Consider the following 14,396-nt stretch of genomic DNA (forward strand, 5'->3'; position numbering starts at 1 on the left):
ACCTGGAATACTACTTTTTTTGGTAAGACTTTCTTACCCCAAGTAAAAAATGACAGAAACATCTTTTGTCTGCAGGTTCACTCCCCAAATGGTTGCAATGGCTAGAACTGAGCATACCTGGAGCCAGGAGCCTCTTCTGGGTCTCCCACATAGGAGCAGGCTGCCAAGGCTTTGGGCCATCCTTGACTGCCTTCCCAGGCCAGAGAAATGGATGGGAAGTGGAGTAGCCGGGACATGAGCTGGCACCCATGTGGGATGTTGGCACTCACAGTTTGAGGATTAACCAACTGAATCATCATGTTGGCCCCAAAATCCTACCCTTTGTCAGGAATGTAAATGATTGGAACATGTGAAAAGAACCCAGGGAAACAGCCTGAAGGAGTCTCCACCAGCCCCTGATGCATGAAACATGCATCAAAATGATACCACATGAAATCTGGAAGAATCCATGAGTCCAAATTGATACTGAGAAATTAAAATCAGAAGCTAAGGCTCGTCCTTACTAGAGGTACAATTGCTAAATTGAGATCTAATGATACGGTTACAATCACAGGTTGAGGCAAGAATTATCAGTGAGTATTAAACATCAATGCAAGTGTGCTGACAGGATTAAAGATTTCCCCACAAATTAGTTACTCATTAGAAAGGGAAATGGTAACAGCGATATACCAAAAAAAAAAAAAAAAACCAAAACCTTTACAGTCAGCACCTTGCGCATGTGACAAAGCCAGTAAGCCAGTGGCTGCACGTGCTGCGTGCTGGGTGACAGTTCCCCAGTAGGAAGCAACCAGAGAAGCCGGGGAGCTCATCAGAGAGCAGAGACAGGCACTGCTCCTGCAGGAGGCGGAGGAGGTCATGGTTCTGCCATCTCCTCTGAAATGTCAGTCAGAGTAAGTTTATCCAATACATGAAGCACAGGTGGGAACTGTGAACTACAGAGTCTGTCTAGGTGCAGGGGTATGTAATACATTCTTAGAGCATTTCTACTCACTCGAAAATTTCCGTATTAGTTTTTTTGAATGTGGAAACACATTCTGAAAATACCAGAAGGTAATCTGGGGTGCCACTTCTTAAGAAGCATCTGTTCCAGACAGACTACATTAGAAACCTCTTATTTAATCCTCAACAGCCACGGTGAAGTTATGAGACGAGGCACGCCACGTTATCCCTGGCTGCACAGGAAACTGAAGCCTAAGAACTACTCAGAAAACTTCCTGTCCCAGCCCTGGATAAAACGTAAGTACTGGAAGGAAAAAACCAATATACAGTTTCATGAATCAGCTGTAGCTTAGATCACTATTTACTGTTCTACCCCCAAAAAATGTATACTCAAAAATACCAACTAATATTTTTAATAAAGCAAACATTTTTACAGTCAGGCACCGAAGAAATGTTTTTAGAATGTGCGGCCTTAGCCCTTCCAGGTCAGAGTCCCAGGTTTCCTGATTGCACAGGGTAGGACGGGGACGGGAACGGTAGACAGTGATTTAGTTCTTGCTTCGTTCATGACTTGTTTACAAAGGAATATTTGCATGTTTCCTCCAAGGACGATGTACTTTCTTGCTGACCAAGACGTGCAGATCACAGCAGATCCGGGCACGGGTGGCAGAAGGCTGGATAATGTCATCCACGAACCCTGGTGAAGCACACAAGAAAAGCTGTCCTCCGCCGACACCTCCCCCCACGGTGTGCCCGGCCTGGGCGCCACCCCTGAAGCCCGGAGTGTAAGCCGGTCCCTGCCTAGCAGGGAGGGAGAGGCTCTGAACGCTGCCCTCCGTCCCACGGCAGTGACTGTTGGGAAATGCCCATCGTCTTACCCACGAGTATGTGGCAGGTAAACAAAAGTGTGATACAAACACACCCATGCTCTCTCTCATGCATCTCCCTGACAAAAAAAGTTCAATGAAAATTAGACCTGGGGCTAAAGTTCTCACCTTGCAGGCACCGGGATGCCATACGGATGCCAGTTTTGTTCCAGCTCCCTGTTTGCGGCCTGGGAAGGCAGCGGAGGACGGCCCAAAGCCTTGGGACCCTGCACCGCGTGGGAGACCCGGAAGCGGCTGGCTCCGGACCGGCTCCGCTCCGGCCGTTGCGGCCGTTTGGGAAATAAACCAGCAGAAAGCTCTTCACCTTCCCTCTCTGTATAAATCTGACTTGGCAAGGAAAAGTCCTAAATGAGTAAGTAGACCGGTCTGTCTGTAAGAAGCGGCCGTGACAACTCCCGTTCCTTCCCCAGATGGCTTCCTCCATCATCAGGTGGATTTTTTCCCCTCAATGGGCCTTGTAACTTGCTTTGGCCAATAAAATATGGCAAAAGTGACACTGTATGAGTTAACCTAGGCTTCAGGGGCCTCAGAGCTTCCCTTGGGACATGGTGAACAGACACGCAGGGCAGTGGCCTTAGGGACAGCAGCCAGCCACCACGTGGAAGTGGTGCCATCTTAGACTGTTCAGGACCAGGCAAGCCACAGGATGACTGCAGCTGCGGGAGTGATCCAAGTAAGACCAGTAAAATAACTACTGAGCTCAGCTCAGACCAAATTACTGATCCGCAGAACCACAAATGGAAAAACGAGTGGGTGATTGAAGCCCCTGGATTTTGTGGTAGATTCTTACACACTAGACAACTGAATAATTCCTTTTAGCCACTTTGGCTTAAGTTACCAAAGCTGTCTCTGTAGGTCCCATCATACCTAAGGAATGACTGCCCAAGGACATGCCCAGTCCTCACCAACAGACCAGAAGACAGGGCTGGGAGGGGAGGCTGGACAGAGAGCAGCACCAAGTGACAAATGGACAAAACAGCCTTCCATAGGCAGCCCCTACCTCTCACTGCTGCAGGGAAAGGATTGGCAAACTTCTCGATGTACTCGGCCTGAGCAGCCTCCACATTTTCATGTCCTTTGAAGATGATCTCCACTGCTCCCTGTCAGAAGAGCATTATCACTGTGACTGGAAACCTCTCGTGAATCACTGGAGAAAGTGCTAGCTTAAAGGCTCAAGCACTGCGTAGAAATGACCCAGACACCCTGCTCAGGTGTAGCCTCCAGGAGGCAGGCCAGGCAGAGTCAGTAGTTGTGAGAGAGACAGATTCCATCCTGCCTTCACCATTTGCAGTCAGTCCTCACAGCCAAGTCGTTTGGTCTGTTTTCTGCATGGTCTGTCATCCTTGTTTGGTATCCTGGACCCAGAGAACAGAGTTCAGTGGCCACAGGAGGCCAGATTAAACTGAAAAATCCTAAAGAAATGGCCTTCGAGTCAGAACACCTGTAAGACAAGCTTAGAAACCCTGGTAGGTACTTGGTTCAACCCCCATAGTTATTTCAGAGCAGATGAGGAGTGGGGAATAGGTCAGACAACAGGACCTACCTTGCTCACAGTCACTAGGGTTGAACTACAGCTCAGCTTCTTGGGGGCTGAGAAAACTAGCCTGGAGCCTTCAGTGGGGCTGGGCTAGGAGGGACATTTAACTTTCCCAGGGTTTTTTCAGCTAACTGAATCCTTTCCTTTTACTTAGAATCTAAATGCCCACACTGGGCCCCTATCGCTTTCCATTCTTCTCATCTGTTGCACTTAACCCTGGCATGAAGACACCAGCATGTACCTGAAGAGAGTGTAGGAGAGGAGGCAGAAAAGGCCTTCGAGTCCCATAAGGAAGACTTGACAAGATCTAACCCTCACTCCCTTAAGTCATGGCTGATAGAAAGGACCCCAACCTCTATCAAGTCCCAGGTGCGTTCTGAGCTCCTCTGGGGAGAGTAGAGTCCTCAGGGCCAGGAAAGCAGAAAGCTACAGCTCCTTACCTTGGCTCCCATCACTGCAATCTCTGCTGTGGGCCAGGCATAGTTGGTATCACCACACAGGTGCTTCGAGCTCATGACGTCATAAGCTCCTCCATAAGCCTAGGACATACCCAAATGCTGAACATTAACACCTGGGACAACCTGGTCATGGCTCTGAAAGATCCAGGAGGCCAGGGGAGAGTGGGTAAAGAACAGCTCTCCTGGGCTCCTCAAGGCCTTTCACAGTTCCTTCATTGTCCCTTCTGGTCTTCTCACGCTATAAAAGGCCACATGGGGCTGCCTGCCACTGTGCTCAGCCACCGGCATTCCATAATGGAGTGTCCGTTGGAGTCTTGGCTGTTCCACTTCTGGTCCAACCCCTAATGCACCTAGGAAAGCAGGGAAAACAGCTCAAGAGCTTGTGCTCCTGCCATGCAGGTGGGAGACCTGGGTGAACTTCCAGGGTCCTGATACGAGTCTGGACCAGCCCCAGCCATGGAGGCCACAGAGGCCATTTAGGGAAGGGCCCAGCAGGTGGAAGATGGCCTTGTCGCTGTGCTGCAAATCCATAAAATGCATCTTTAAACACACACACCTCTGCAGAGCAAGTCTACAAGAGTGAAAATGCTGTCCTCAAGATTTTAAGTTGACCAAGCTGTACTTCTTCAAGTCCTGTGAAACTCTTGGTCAAACCTCCCACCAGGCCATGCTGCTAAGGAGTGGGGGGGTGTCACAGCCAGTCGTGTGAGGTTCTCACCTTCCTGGTAATGACCGTGATCTTGGGCACAGTTGCCTCAGCAAATGCGTAGAGAAGCTTGGCGCCATGCCGGATGATGCCCCCGTATTCCTGTGCTGTGCCTAGGTCACAAGGAAGAGTTAATAGATAACCACAGACACATTTGCAAAGGTTGCCTGCCACTGTGAGCTGTGAAGAATGCAAAAGGTCATCTCTTACTCAGCTGTATCTTCTGAACACCCAGGATATGCACAGTTGCAAATCCTTAAAGAATCTTCCAGAATCTCCAAGTGTGACTTGCTCGGCAGAAGCACTCTCCTAACCGTCACCTCTGACCGACTTACCAGGCAGAAATCCAGGGACATCGACAAAAGTGATGAGTGGAATGTTGAATGCATCACAGAATCTGACAAAGCGAGCCCCTTTCACAGATGAATTAATATCCAGGCATCCTAGAAAAAGATTATCCACGGTAAGCTTCTGGGCAGTCTTGCCCGCTCCAACCACTACAGGAATGATGTCCCAGGCAACCAGCCGCCCAGAGCTGCTGCTCGTGGAGGCTGTGTGGTCTTCCCGTGTCAGAGCAGTAATCCAGGGAAACGGGGGGTGACACAGACCAGAGCCCAAGAGCTGAGCTCTGCCGCACACATGCAGGCTGCCTCCAGTGTCAGAGTGGGAGCAGCAGTGTAAGGTGCCATTCTGGAGCTAGGTTACACTCAGACTAACACTGTGCCCTTAAGAATCGGCTTTCTCGGGCCCAGCGGCGTGGCCTAGCGGCTAAAGTCCTCGCCTTGAATGCCCCGGGATCCCATATGGGCGCCGGTTCTAATCCCAGCAGCTCCACTTCCCATCCAGCTCCCTGCTTGTGGCCTGGGAAAGCAGTCTAGGACGGCCCAATGCATTGGGACACTGCACCCGCGTGGGAGACCTGGAAGAGGTTCCTGGTTCCCGGCTTCGGATCGGCGCGCACCGGCCGTTGGGGCTCACTTGGGGAGTGAATCATCGGATGGAAGATCTTCCTCTCTGTCTCTCCTCCTCTGTGTATATCTGACTTTGTAATACAATAAATAAATCTTTAAAAAAAAAAAAAAAGAATCAGCTTTCTCAGCTATGTTACTATCCTAGCATAGCTGAGGTTTAAAGAAGACTTGAGGGCCCAGCGGCGTGGCCTAGTGGCTAAAGTCCTCACCTTGAAAGCCCCGGGATCCCATATGGGCGCCGGTCCTAATCCTGGCAGCTTCACTTCCCATTCAGCTCCCTGCTTGTGGCCTGGGAAAGCAGTCGAGGACGGCCCAATGCATTGGGACACTGCACCCGTGTGGGAGACCCGGAAGAGGTTCCAGGTTCCCGGCTTCGGATCTGCGCGCACCAGCCGTTATGGCTCACTTGGGAGTGAATCATCAGACAGAAGATCTTCCTCTCTGTCTCTCCTCCTCTCTATATCTGACTGTAATAAAAATGAATAAATCTTTTTAAAAAAAAAAAGACAGTAATAGAGGTTGCTTTTACACCTGAGTTTTTCTCCTCCAATCGTGGAAGGCCATGTCTGAGGAAAAGGCACGGAGCAGGACACCTTGGGCATCAGGCGGCCTGGCATCTCCCAGCAAGCTTTACAAGAACTCCTTACCTGAGGCCACCTTAGGTTGGTTGCCAATAATCCCAACAGTTCTCCCATTCATTCTTGCAAAACCAACAATGATGTTCTTGGCATAATTTGGCATGATCTCAAAAAATTCTCGTTCATCAACAACCTGCAGGAACAAACTGAATTTAAAACAGTGAAGCACAAGACAACTGTGATATAAAGTTAGACATTTCGAGCACAGAATTATAAAACTGGACATTCCCCCAACCTACCACAGGCGCCCCAAGCTCCGCAGCTGCTGCTCTCCCAGGCCACAGGCACGGGGCTGGATGGGAAGCGGAGCAGCCAAGGCACCAACACATCCCTGTGGGATGCCAGCACTTGAAGGTAGAGGAACAGCCAACCCCCACGTAAGAGACAACAGTCTCTTATGTATATGCACACTGTATACATATTTATATCTTATACACATATCTGTTACCCTCACCCATTTGAGTAAGTTGCAGACAGAATGCTTCTTGGGCTCACGGACCCACCTTATCTAGCTTTTAAGAGCAAAAACATGTCTGACTAAAGTGAAATAAAATTCAGGAAGTATTAACACGGTACTGTCTCCTACTATATGACCTTATTCAAACTGTTCCAAGTTGTTCTAACGACATCCTTTATAACAACAAAAGCAACAAAAATCGTGCGGATTCTAACCCTGCATCACCTGGCACTTTCTGTGGCCACGTTCCTTCAGATTCCTTTCTTCCCCACCGGGTCTTGCTCGTTCATAGTAGTGTATTTCTAATGAACGGCTACTTTGTAGAATCCGCTTTCTAGCGTTGATTTTTATTCGGTGTTTCAGCTTGTTTGCGACAAGAATGGCACAAGAGCGATCTCAGAGAATCACATCAAGCAGCAAAGGATATGAACCGATACTGATTTCTCCACCAATCATGGTGTCATCTGCCAGGTTTCTCCTCTGCCAAATTAGATTTTTTCCAGTGTAACTGGCACAGAGTTGGTGGGGGCAATACTTTGATACATGTAAAAATTATGCTTTTCATGAACGTTTATTTAATAAATAAATCCAGTTCTTCACCCACTAGGCTTAAGAGCCACTGATGATTTTTGACCCATTACTACATGAGATTTGACAAATGAGTTTCTCTAGCTCCAATCCCTTCTCCATTTGCAGTTTGCTGTAAGAAATGTTGTCTTTCCCATGCACTTCCAACAGCATGAACTCACTGGCTTGTTGCCTACATGTATATATGTGTACACACAATCCACAGCATGAGCAACAAGACACTGAGTTCATATATTGTTGTTATTGTAATTTGTTTGAAAGGCAGAGATCAGACTCATTCCCTTACTGACTGCATGTGTCAGGACTGGCACAGGCCAATGCCAGGAGGCCCCAGTGGGCAGCAGAGCTCAAGCATTCAGGCCATCCTCCACCATGTCCCCAGGCATGCCAGCAGGGAACTGGACCCAAGCACAACAGTACAGGGTGCCAGTGTTACCGGCTTCAGCTGAACCCGGTGAGCCGCATCCACTCCAAAATAGTTTTTAACAGAAAAATTTATATAGAAACATAAAGGTGCAAAAATAGGAATATACTGTGAAAGAAAACTGACAAGTCAGGAGCTAGCTCTGTATCACATATTAAAGTATTCTAAAGTTAGAACAGTGGGGCACTGGCACATAAACAGACCAGAGGAACAGAAAAGCCAGAAATAGACTCAGTACACACAGAATTTTGGTATATGATAAAAGTGTCTCAAACCCCAGAAGCAAAGAACAGCTTTTTGATATATGGAGAGCTATTTTGGAAAATATAAAATTAGCTACATACTACATCCTATTCAAAAATTAACTACAAATGGGTCAGCGAACTAAATATACTCACTGAATCCATGCTGAAAGAAAGCATAGGTGAAATTCCTCCAACTTTAAGGGAAGGTAAATAAATGTTTTTAAAACTCTGAATCAAAATACAGTACAGTTAAAGATTGGTAAAGCAGAATGTGTAAAAATTTTAAATCCCATTTTTTGTTGTGAAAGATGATATGCAGCAATCTAAAGACAGTAGGCTGGGAGAAAGTATTTGTAACATGCATCTCACAAAGCACCCATTCCTAATAAAGGCAGAGAGCAGAATGCTTCAAAAAGTGCACTAGAACATAAAATGGACATTAGTGGGCCCCAGTGCGGTAGCCTAGTGCCTAAAGTCCTCGCCTTGCAGATGCCGGAATCCCATATGGACACCAGTTCATGTCCTGGCAGCCCCGCGTCTCATCTTGTGCCCTGGAAAAGCAGGTAAGGACAGTCCAAAGTGTTGGGATCCTGCACCCGCCTGGAAGACCTGGAAGAGACTCCAGGCTCCTGGCTTCGGATCAGCTCAGCTCCGGCCGTTGTGGTCACATATTATATATATTCATGTATATAAATGGATATATTTTCCACAGGAGGAAAAATGGCCAATTTAATTTGTAATGCTAGAAAACAATTTAATAATCAATTCTCATGTCAGATTGGCCTAAAATAAAAGTTTAAAAACATGTTGTTAGCAAGTCTGGGGAAACAGATGTTTCCACCCATTCTTAGGCGGGGAATCTGGTATTATCTACTACTAGATAAACAAACATTGATACTTTGAGCAGTTCCAACTCCAGAATTTCCCCTGCAGACACAAGAATACAACTATATGAAGTTACTACCATTACACAGCACTTGTATGCTAAAATATGCTAATCTACCTAAAAATTTTAAATGTGAATCATAAATTAGACACTGGTTTTATGAACACCAGTATACACATAAAACAGTACTCTACAGAACTGAAGACCGGGGAAGCTCTGAAGGATTATGGAGTGGTTCCAGGCTGTGGAGTAAGGGCAAGCGCGTGTTCACCACGTGATACTATGTTGGCTAAAAGACTCAAAGCTACAAATACAAACAGGGACACATCAGAAAAGAACAGGGTTAACGAGGGGCGTGGGAACAGGGTGGGAAAAGTGACAACAGGGCTGGGAGGAAAACATTAAGATAAAATAGGAATGCAAACATGAGCCTGTTTCAAGTGAATCATTGTTAATACATTTAACTCTATCACTATTTAGAAAGCAGCATAAAGAAATGACTTGTAGGAGCTGGTACCATGGCGCAGCAAGGAAAGCCTGTGCCTGCAAAGCCAGCGAGCTAACAGAGCACTGGTTCAAGTCCCAGCTTCTCCACTCCTGATCTGGCTCCCTCTGATGTGCCAGGGAGTCCTCATGGAGCTCTGCTCTTTAGCCTTGGGGGTGAACCAGTGGATGAAAGATTCCTAACTCTGCCTTTTAAAATAAACAAATCTTCATAAAAACAATTCTTGGAATTGCCTATCTTTTATAAGCTAACATAAACAGAACTCACATTTTTACAATGTTAACTCAGTGTTTTTCATGTGTTGTAAAATCTGCCCCATCAAGCTTTTCCTGTTGAGTATTAGGAAATAGTTTACTTTGTTGCTATTGTCCATGGCTTTTACTCTACAATTAGTTATTGTTTATAGGAAGACTGCCCATTTCTGTACATGAATCTTATATTCCAATTACTATTTAAATAGGTACCATCATACATTCTTTAATTTTATAGCAAACTGTGTCATCTACAAATAAAGATTAACTTCTTTTCCAAGGCTTTAAAATAAATCATTCATGGCTCAGCTCTGGCCGTTGTGGCCACTCGGGGAGTGAACCAGCAGACGGAAGATCTTTCTTTTTGTATTTCTTTCTCTCCGTAGATCTGCCTTTCCAATTAAAAAAATTGTTAGTGGAGACAACAATTTTTAGGCAACCTTGCTTTTTTTTCTCATCTTCATGGAACTTGGTCTTTCCTTATTAAACAGGTTTCTTGAAAAAGTCTATAAATATTTAACAATTTCTTATAAATGTTTCTACCATGGGGTGGAGGTTCAACAGTTTGATGTTTGAAGGACTCAAAATTCTCAGATGAAACTATGTGGTCCTGCTGCTACTTTTTTTTTTTCCATGAAGTAATTTCCCCTAGAATTTGGTCTATTTAAGCTTCCTTAAATGACTAATTTAATTGCTCTTCACAAAACTGTCCACTTTCAGAATTTGTTCTTTTTCAAAAGTTGTTCCCCTTTTTGACTTCGTACTTCTATTCATACTCTTATTTAAATTAGCTAGTTTGAGGCCAGTGCTGTGGCACAACAGGCTAAGCTACTTCCTGCATCCTGTGTGGAAGCCAGTTCGAGTCTTGGCTGCTCCATTCCCCAGCTAACTCCCTGCTAATGCCCCTGGGAAAGCAGAAGTCAATGTACCAAGAGCTCGGGCACCAGCACTCAAGCAGCACACCCCGATGGTGTTCCAGGCTCCTGGCTTTGGCACGGCTCAGGGCCAGCTATTCAGGGCACCTTATTCCAAACAGTGAAGTTTTAAAAAAAAGTTAACTAGCATTTGCTTTATTAGTTACATTTCTATTTCATATATCATAGTTTTCTATACTTAAGTATTCACAAAAGTATTTCGTGTGATATATTTTGAAATTTTTAGTAAGACTTACTTTTTTTTCCTGGTTTTTGAGCTAGAAATTTGATGTGGGGGAATTTAATTCACTTTTTAACTTGAAAGAGGTTTCCTACGTACCGGCTCACTTCCCACATGTGCACAGTGTTTTGCCAGGGCGAGGCCGAGCTGCGCCAGAGGTAAGAACTTCATCTAACTTCATTCCATTTGAACCATAGGGGCCCAGCTCCTTGACTCACTGCCTGCTGCGGCCCAGGGCTCCTTCACTCTGGGAAACGGTCCAGCTTACCCTCCCTTTGCAGACCCAAGCGTTCAAAACTCCAATTCTTGGAATATCTAAAACTGTTTTTCTATCAGCTTAATTACACATAAAATCCTTCGTTGCATACTACACTTGACCTCTTGTTTTTAAAAAATGTTCATTTGCTTGAAAGATCTTCCATCCAGGGTGTCAGTCCCCAGATGGCCACCATCACTGGGCTGGGCCAGGCTGAAGACAGCTTTCCCGGGAGCTGGACTGGGTGTGCAGCAGGCTGGTATCCCTGATGATGTTCTGTCAGAATGACTTCCTCGATTACAGCCCTGAATGTTAATTCTGTCCCATTCATTTTTCTAACACTCCAATTATATGTTTTTTAGTCTTCTTTGCCTCTCTCCCATTATACCTCACTCTGACACTTTTCTTCAGTAATTTTTATGAGCTATGTTTACATTAATTTTTAGGCTGGCAATTTAAAGCTGCATATAAAAACGTGCAGCATGCTGCTTCACACTAGTTAAATGTCATCTCACAAAGCTTTTTCTGTTGAGAACTTTACTTTCACTTTTTCCTAGTATTTTTATCATGGTGACTTCCCCATTTCTCTTCAATGTCCCCAATTAAGCTTTTCGCTCAAAAACATTCTTTTAGTACCTTGTAATCTTATCACAGCTGGTGATTACCCCAGCATCATCGCATCTCTTCACTCAGTCCCCTCTAAGCTGACTCCTTCCATCTTCCTGCACCTGGCATTAGTCAGCGTTATTTTCATCAGCCCAGGTGGAGGCGGGATCACCTGCTTCCCAACACACCCCTCAGCGAAGGCCACGGCACCCACCAACACGCCTCATTCTCAGTGCACCTGTCACAGGAGCTGTGTGGGATCTGCATGTAGCGGATGGGACTGGCAGTTTGGGACAGTGAGGAAGATTCCTAGTTGAAGAGCACCCTCTTCTGTCAGCAGAGCAAAGTGCAGTGAGGACTCTCCCGCCTCAGCTGTCCCTCTGAAGGATCTGGTCAGGTCATCGGGTCAGAGTGGGACATGCAGGATGAACTTGGGGATGGACACGGGTTGCAGGAAAATGGGGAAAGAACAAAGTGCCGTACCACAGGACAAAGAATTCATCAACTTCAACCGAAGACTTTGTAAATCTGCCTTTCAAACTAAAAATACAAATCTTTAAAAAACAGTAAGTCCCTAGGAAACAGCCCAGAACAGGCCATGGTAGTTTCCCACTGGCATACATTTGGCATGGGTCGGGGGCAGACCAGGCTGAATCAGTTCACGTCATCCACTGGCAAAACCGAGCACTGGAACAGAGTGTGAGTCGAGCCAGGTTTGGTCATGACAAAAACCAGTGCACAAAACGGAATGCCAAGGGGAGGTTGCCTCTACCGGATGTAACCACAGTGCCCAACCAGCACGAGTAAGAATCAGGAAGGGAGGGGGCGGAGCCGGCAGGGAGAATATGGGGGGGTTCCCTTGCTGGACAGCTACTCCCACTGGAGAGCGTGGGCTGGGATGGGGGCAGACCAGGCCAGGCAGGGCTACAACACCTGTGCGCCTCATGTGGACTAGATCAGGGAAAAGCCAGGCTGGGCTGATTATTTCTACTGGTGCAAACAAAATTAGAGTGGGTGAGGGTTGTTTGGGCTTAGCCGCATCATCAGCTGGCAGAAGCTGGCACTGGGGGCTATTTCTCTCAAGTCAAACCACAGAACCACTTGGAGAGTGCATAATCCAGGAGTGGGAGAGACCTGGGAGGGAAACAGTGGGCTCCTCCCTCTTGGTTACCACTCCCATGGGAGGGCACGAGAACCAGGACAGGGGCAGGCGTGGCTAGACAGAGAGGCACCCAACAACATCCAAGAGGGCTGGATAGTTGAGCTGGTTAGATGGAACTAGGCTTTAATACCCACTGACATGTACGAGAGCCGAATGGGGTGTGGGACAGACTGGACTAGTTTGCTACACATACTGGCAAACCAGGGTAGAGGGCAGGCCTGGTGGGGGTTATTGTGGGTCACTCTGACTAGGCTGCAGCTCCCACTGGTTTATGTGAGGGCCGAGTATGTGCTGGGCAAAACCAGGCTGGACTGCAACACCCATTGGTTTCAGTGGAAGTTAGGGCTGAAAACAGAACCAACCCAACAATTGGAACCACCAGCTGATCGGGGCGATGGGCTGTGCTGGGCCCTGGACTTGCTAGTACATACAAGAATCTGGTCTGGGAACACCTCAAAGTTTCTTTGGAGATCTCCCCAATCAAAATGCCGGACTCAGAATCCTAACCAAGACAGAAGACAGAATAAATCAATCAACCACCTCAGCTGTATGTTGGCAGCGAAATACTGGGCAAACGGAGACTCTATAATGGACTATGTCAATCAGTGGATTCTTCAACGACCTCATCATGTTTGGAGCGGCGAGATTGGCAGCGATTCATAACTGGTGAACTATCAAAACCACTTGAGCAAGTATCTCAGAGAATGCCCCACATCCGGGACCTGGGGTGGGTGGGAAACTGGGTGGGGCTTCTCCCTCAATATCCCCCTTTACCTCAGATACATGAAGGAAACAATATGGAAATAATAGTCTTACCCACTTTCCTGTAGCCCTTGAACCATTTTACCCTAATTAACTATGTAAAGATTGTCAAAAATATAATAAAAAATGAAAAAAAGCCCAAGAAATAATTTAAATGATGCACCCTTTACCTTTTTTTCGTAAGCACTTTTTTGAATCTAAAAACAATGGCCATTTACAGATGCCCCAGGTTACCCAACACTGTCCCCTTTACTTAATCAGCGAGGGATCTGCTGCACCAAGAAAACTCAAATGGCTCCTGTCCATCGTGCACGTGCATGTATAAATGTACGGACTGGACACACGCACGCACACACACCCTGACGTTTTCACAAGATGCCCCACAACGCTGTCCAGCAAGACAACGTGACCTCAGGGCTTCAAGGCCCCAACACAGGAGCTCACTCAAGATTCCCAGGACCTGACCTGGTCTCCAGCCTGTTGTACCTCAGTGCCTTCTAGGGAACCCTAGGCTCTACTGGCCCACTGGCTCCTCCCCCATCCATCCCTGCAGCCCCTGGGAACCTTTAGCTAGCTCTTCCCAGGACACACACTGCTAGGTGGCACTGGTCCTGTGCCCACCCCATATGACATCAGGACCAGTAGGACCAAAACTTCCTTATTAAAGCAAAGTATGAGGACTGAATGTCTGCACATGGATGGGCAAGGCAGGCAACTTACGGCGTGTATGATGTCCACCATGTCGTAGGCCTTGGTAGACTCCAAAGGGACAATCGTGTCAAGCTCAGGAACCAGGCGGTCACTAGGTAGGAAAGAGGCAGCGGGGTCAACATGAGAAGACATTGTTACCTGCTGTGTCGGGGGAGCTGGAATGGAACTGGGGAGACATGTCACAGGAACAGGGCTGGTTCTGTCCCTGCCAGACGTGCAAAGTCGCCCCCAAAGAATCACTCCTTTGTAGCC

The 14,396-nt window shown here is 46.9% G+C and overlaps 1 protein-coding gene across 2 annotated transcripts in view; it reads right to left on the reverse strand.

Annotated features, from left to right (window-relative positions):
* Positions 1-1,430: 1,430 nt before the first annotated feature.
* PCCB (propionyl-CoA carboxylase subunit beta) overlaps positions 1,431-14,396 on the reverse strand; it is a 44,913-nt gene continuing 31,947 nt past the window's right edge. For both annotated transcript variants that reach the window (XM_058657280.1, XM_058657281.1), the window contains 7 exons: positions 14,154-14,235; positions 6,146-6,269; positions 4,863-4,970; positions 4,540-4,640; positions 3,804-3,902; positions 2,827-2,926; positions 1,431-1,636 (listed from right to left, as the gene is read on the reverse strand). In XM_058657280.1, coding sequence (XP_058513263.1) covers positions 1,515-1,636; positions 2,827-2,926; positions 3,804-3,902; positions 4,540-4,640; positions 4,863-4,970; positions 6,146-6,269; positions 14,154-14,235 — 736 coding nt within the window. In that variant the 3' untranslated portion in view covers positions 1,431-1,514. The remainder of the gene's footprint in view (positions 1,637-2,826; positions 2,927-3,803; positions 3,903-4,539; positions 4,641-4,862; positions 4,971-6,145; positions 6,270-14,153; positions 14,236-14,396) is intronic.

The sequence above is a fragment of the Ochotona princeps genome, chromosome 30 (genome assembly GCF_030435755.1).
Source record: "Ochotona princeps isolate mOchPri1 chromosome 30, mOchPri1.hap1, whole genome shotgun sequence".
In the NCBI taxonomy this organism is placed as follows: domain Eukaryota; kingdom Metazoa; phylum Chordata; class Mammalia; order Lagomorpha; family Ochotonidae; genus Ochotona; species Ochotona princeps.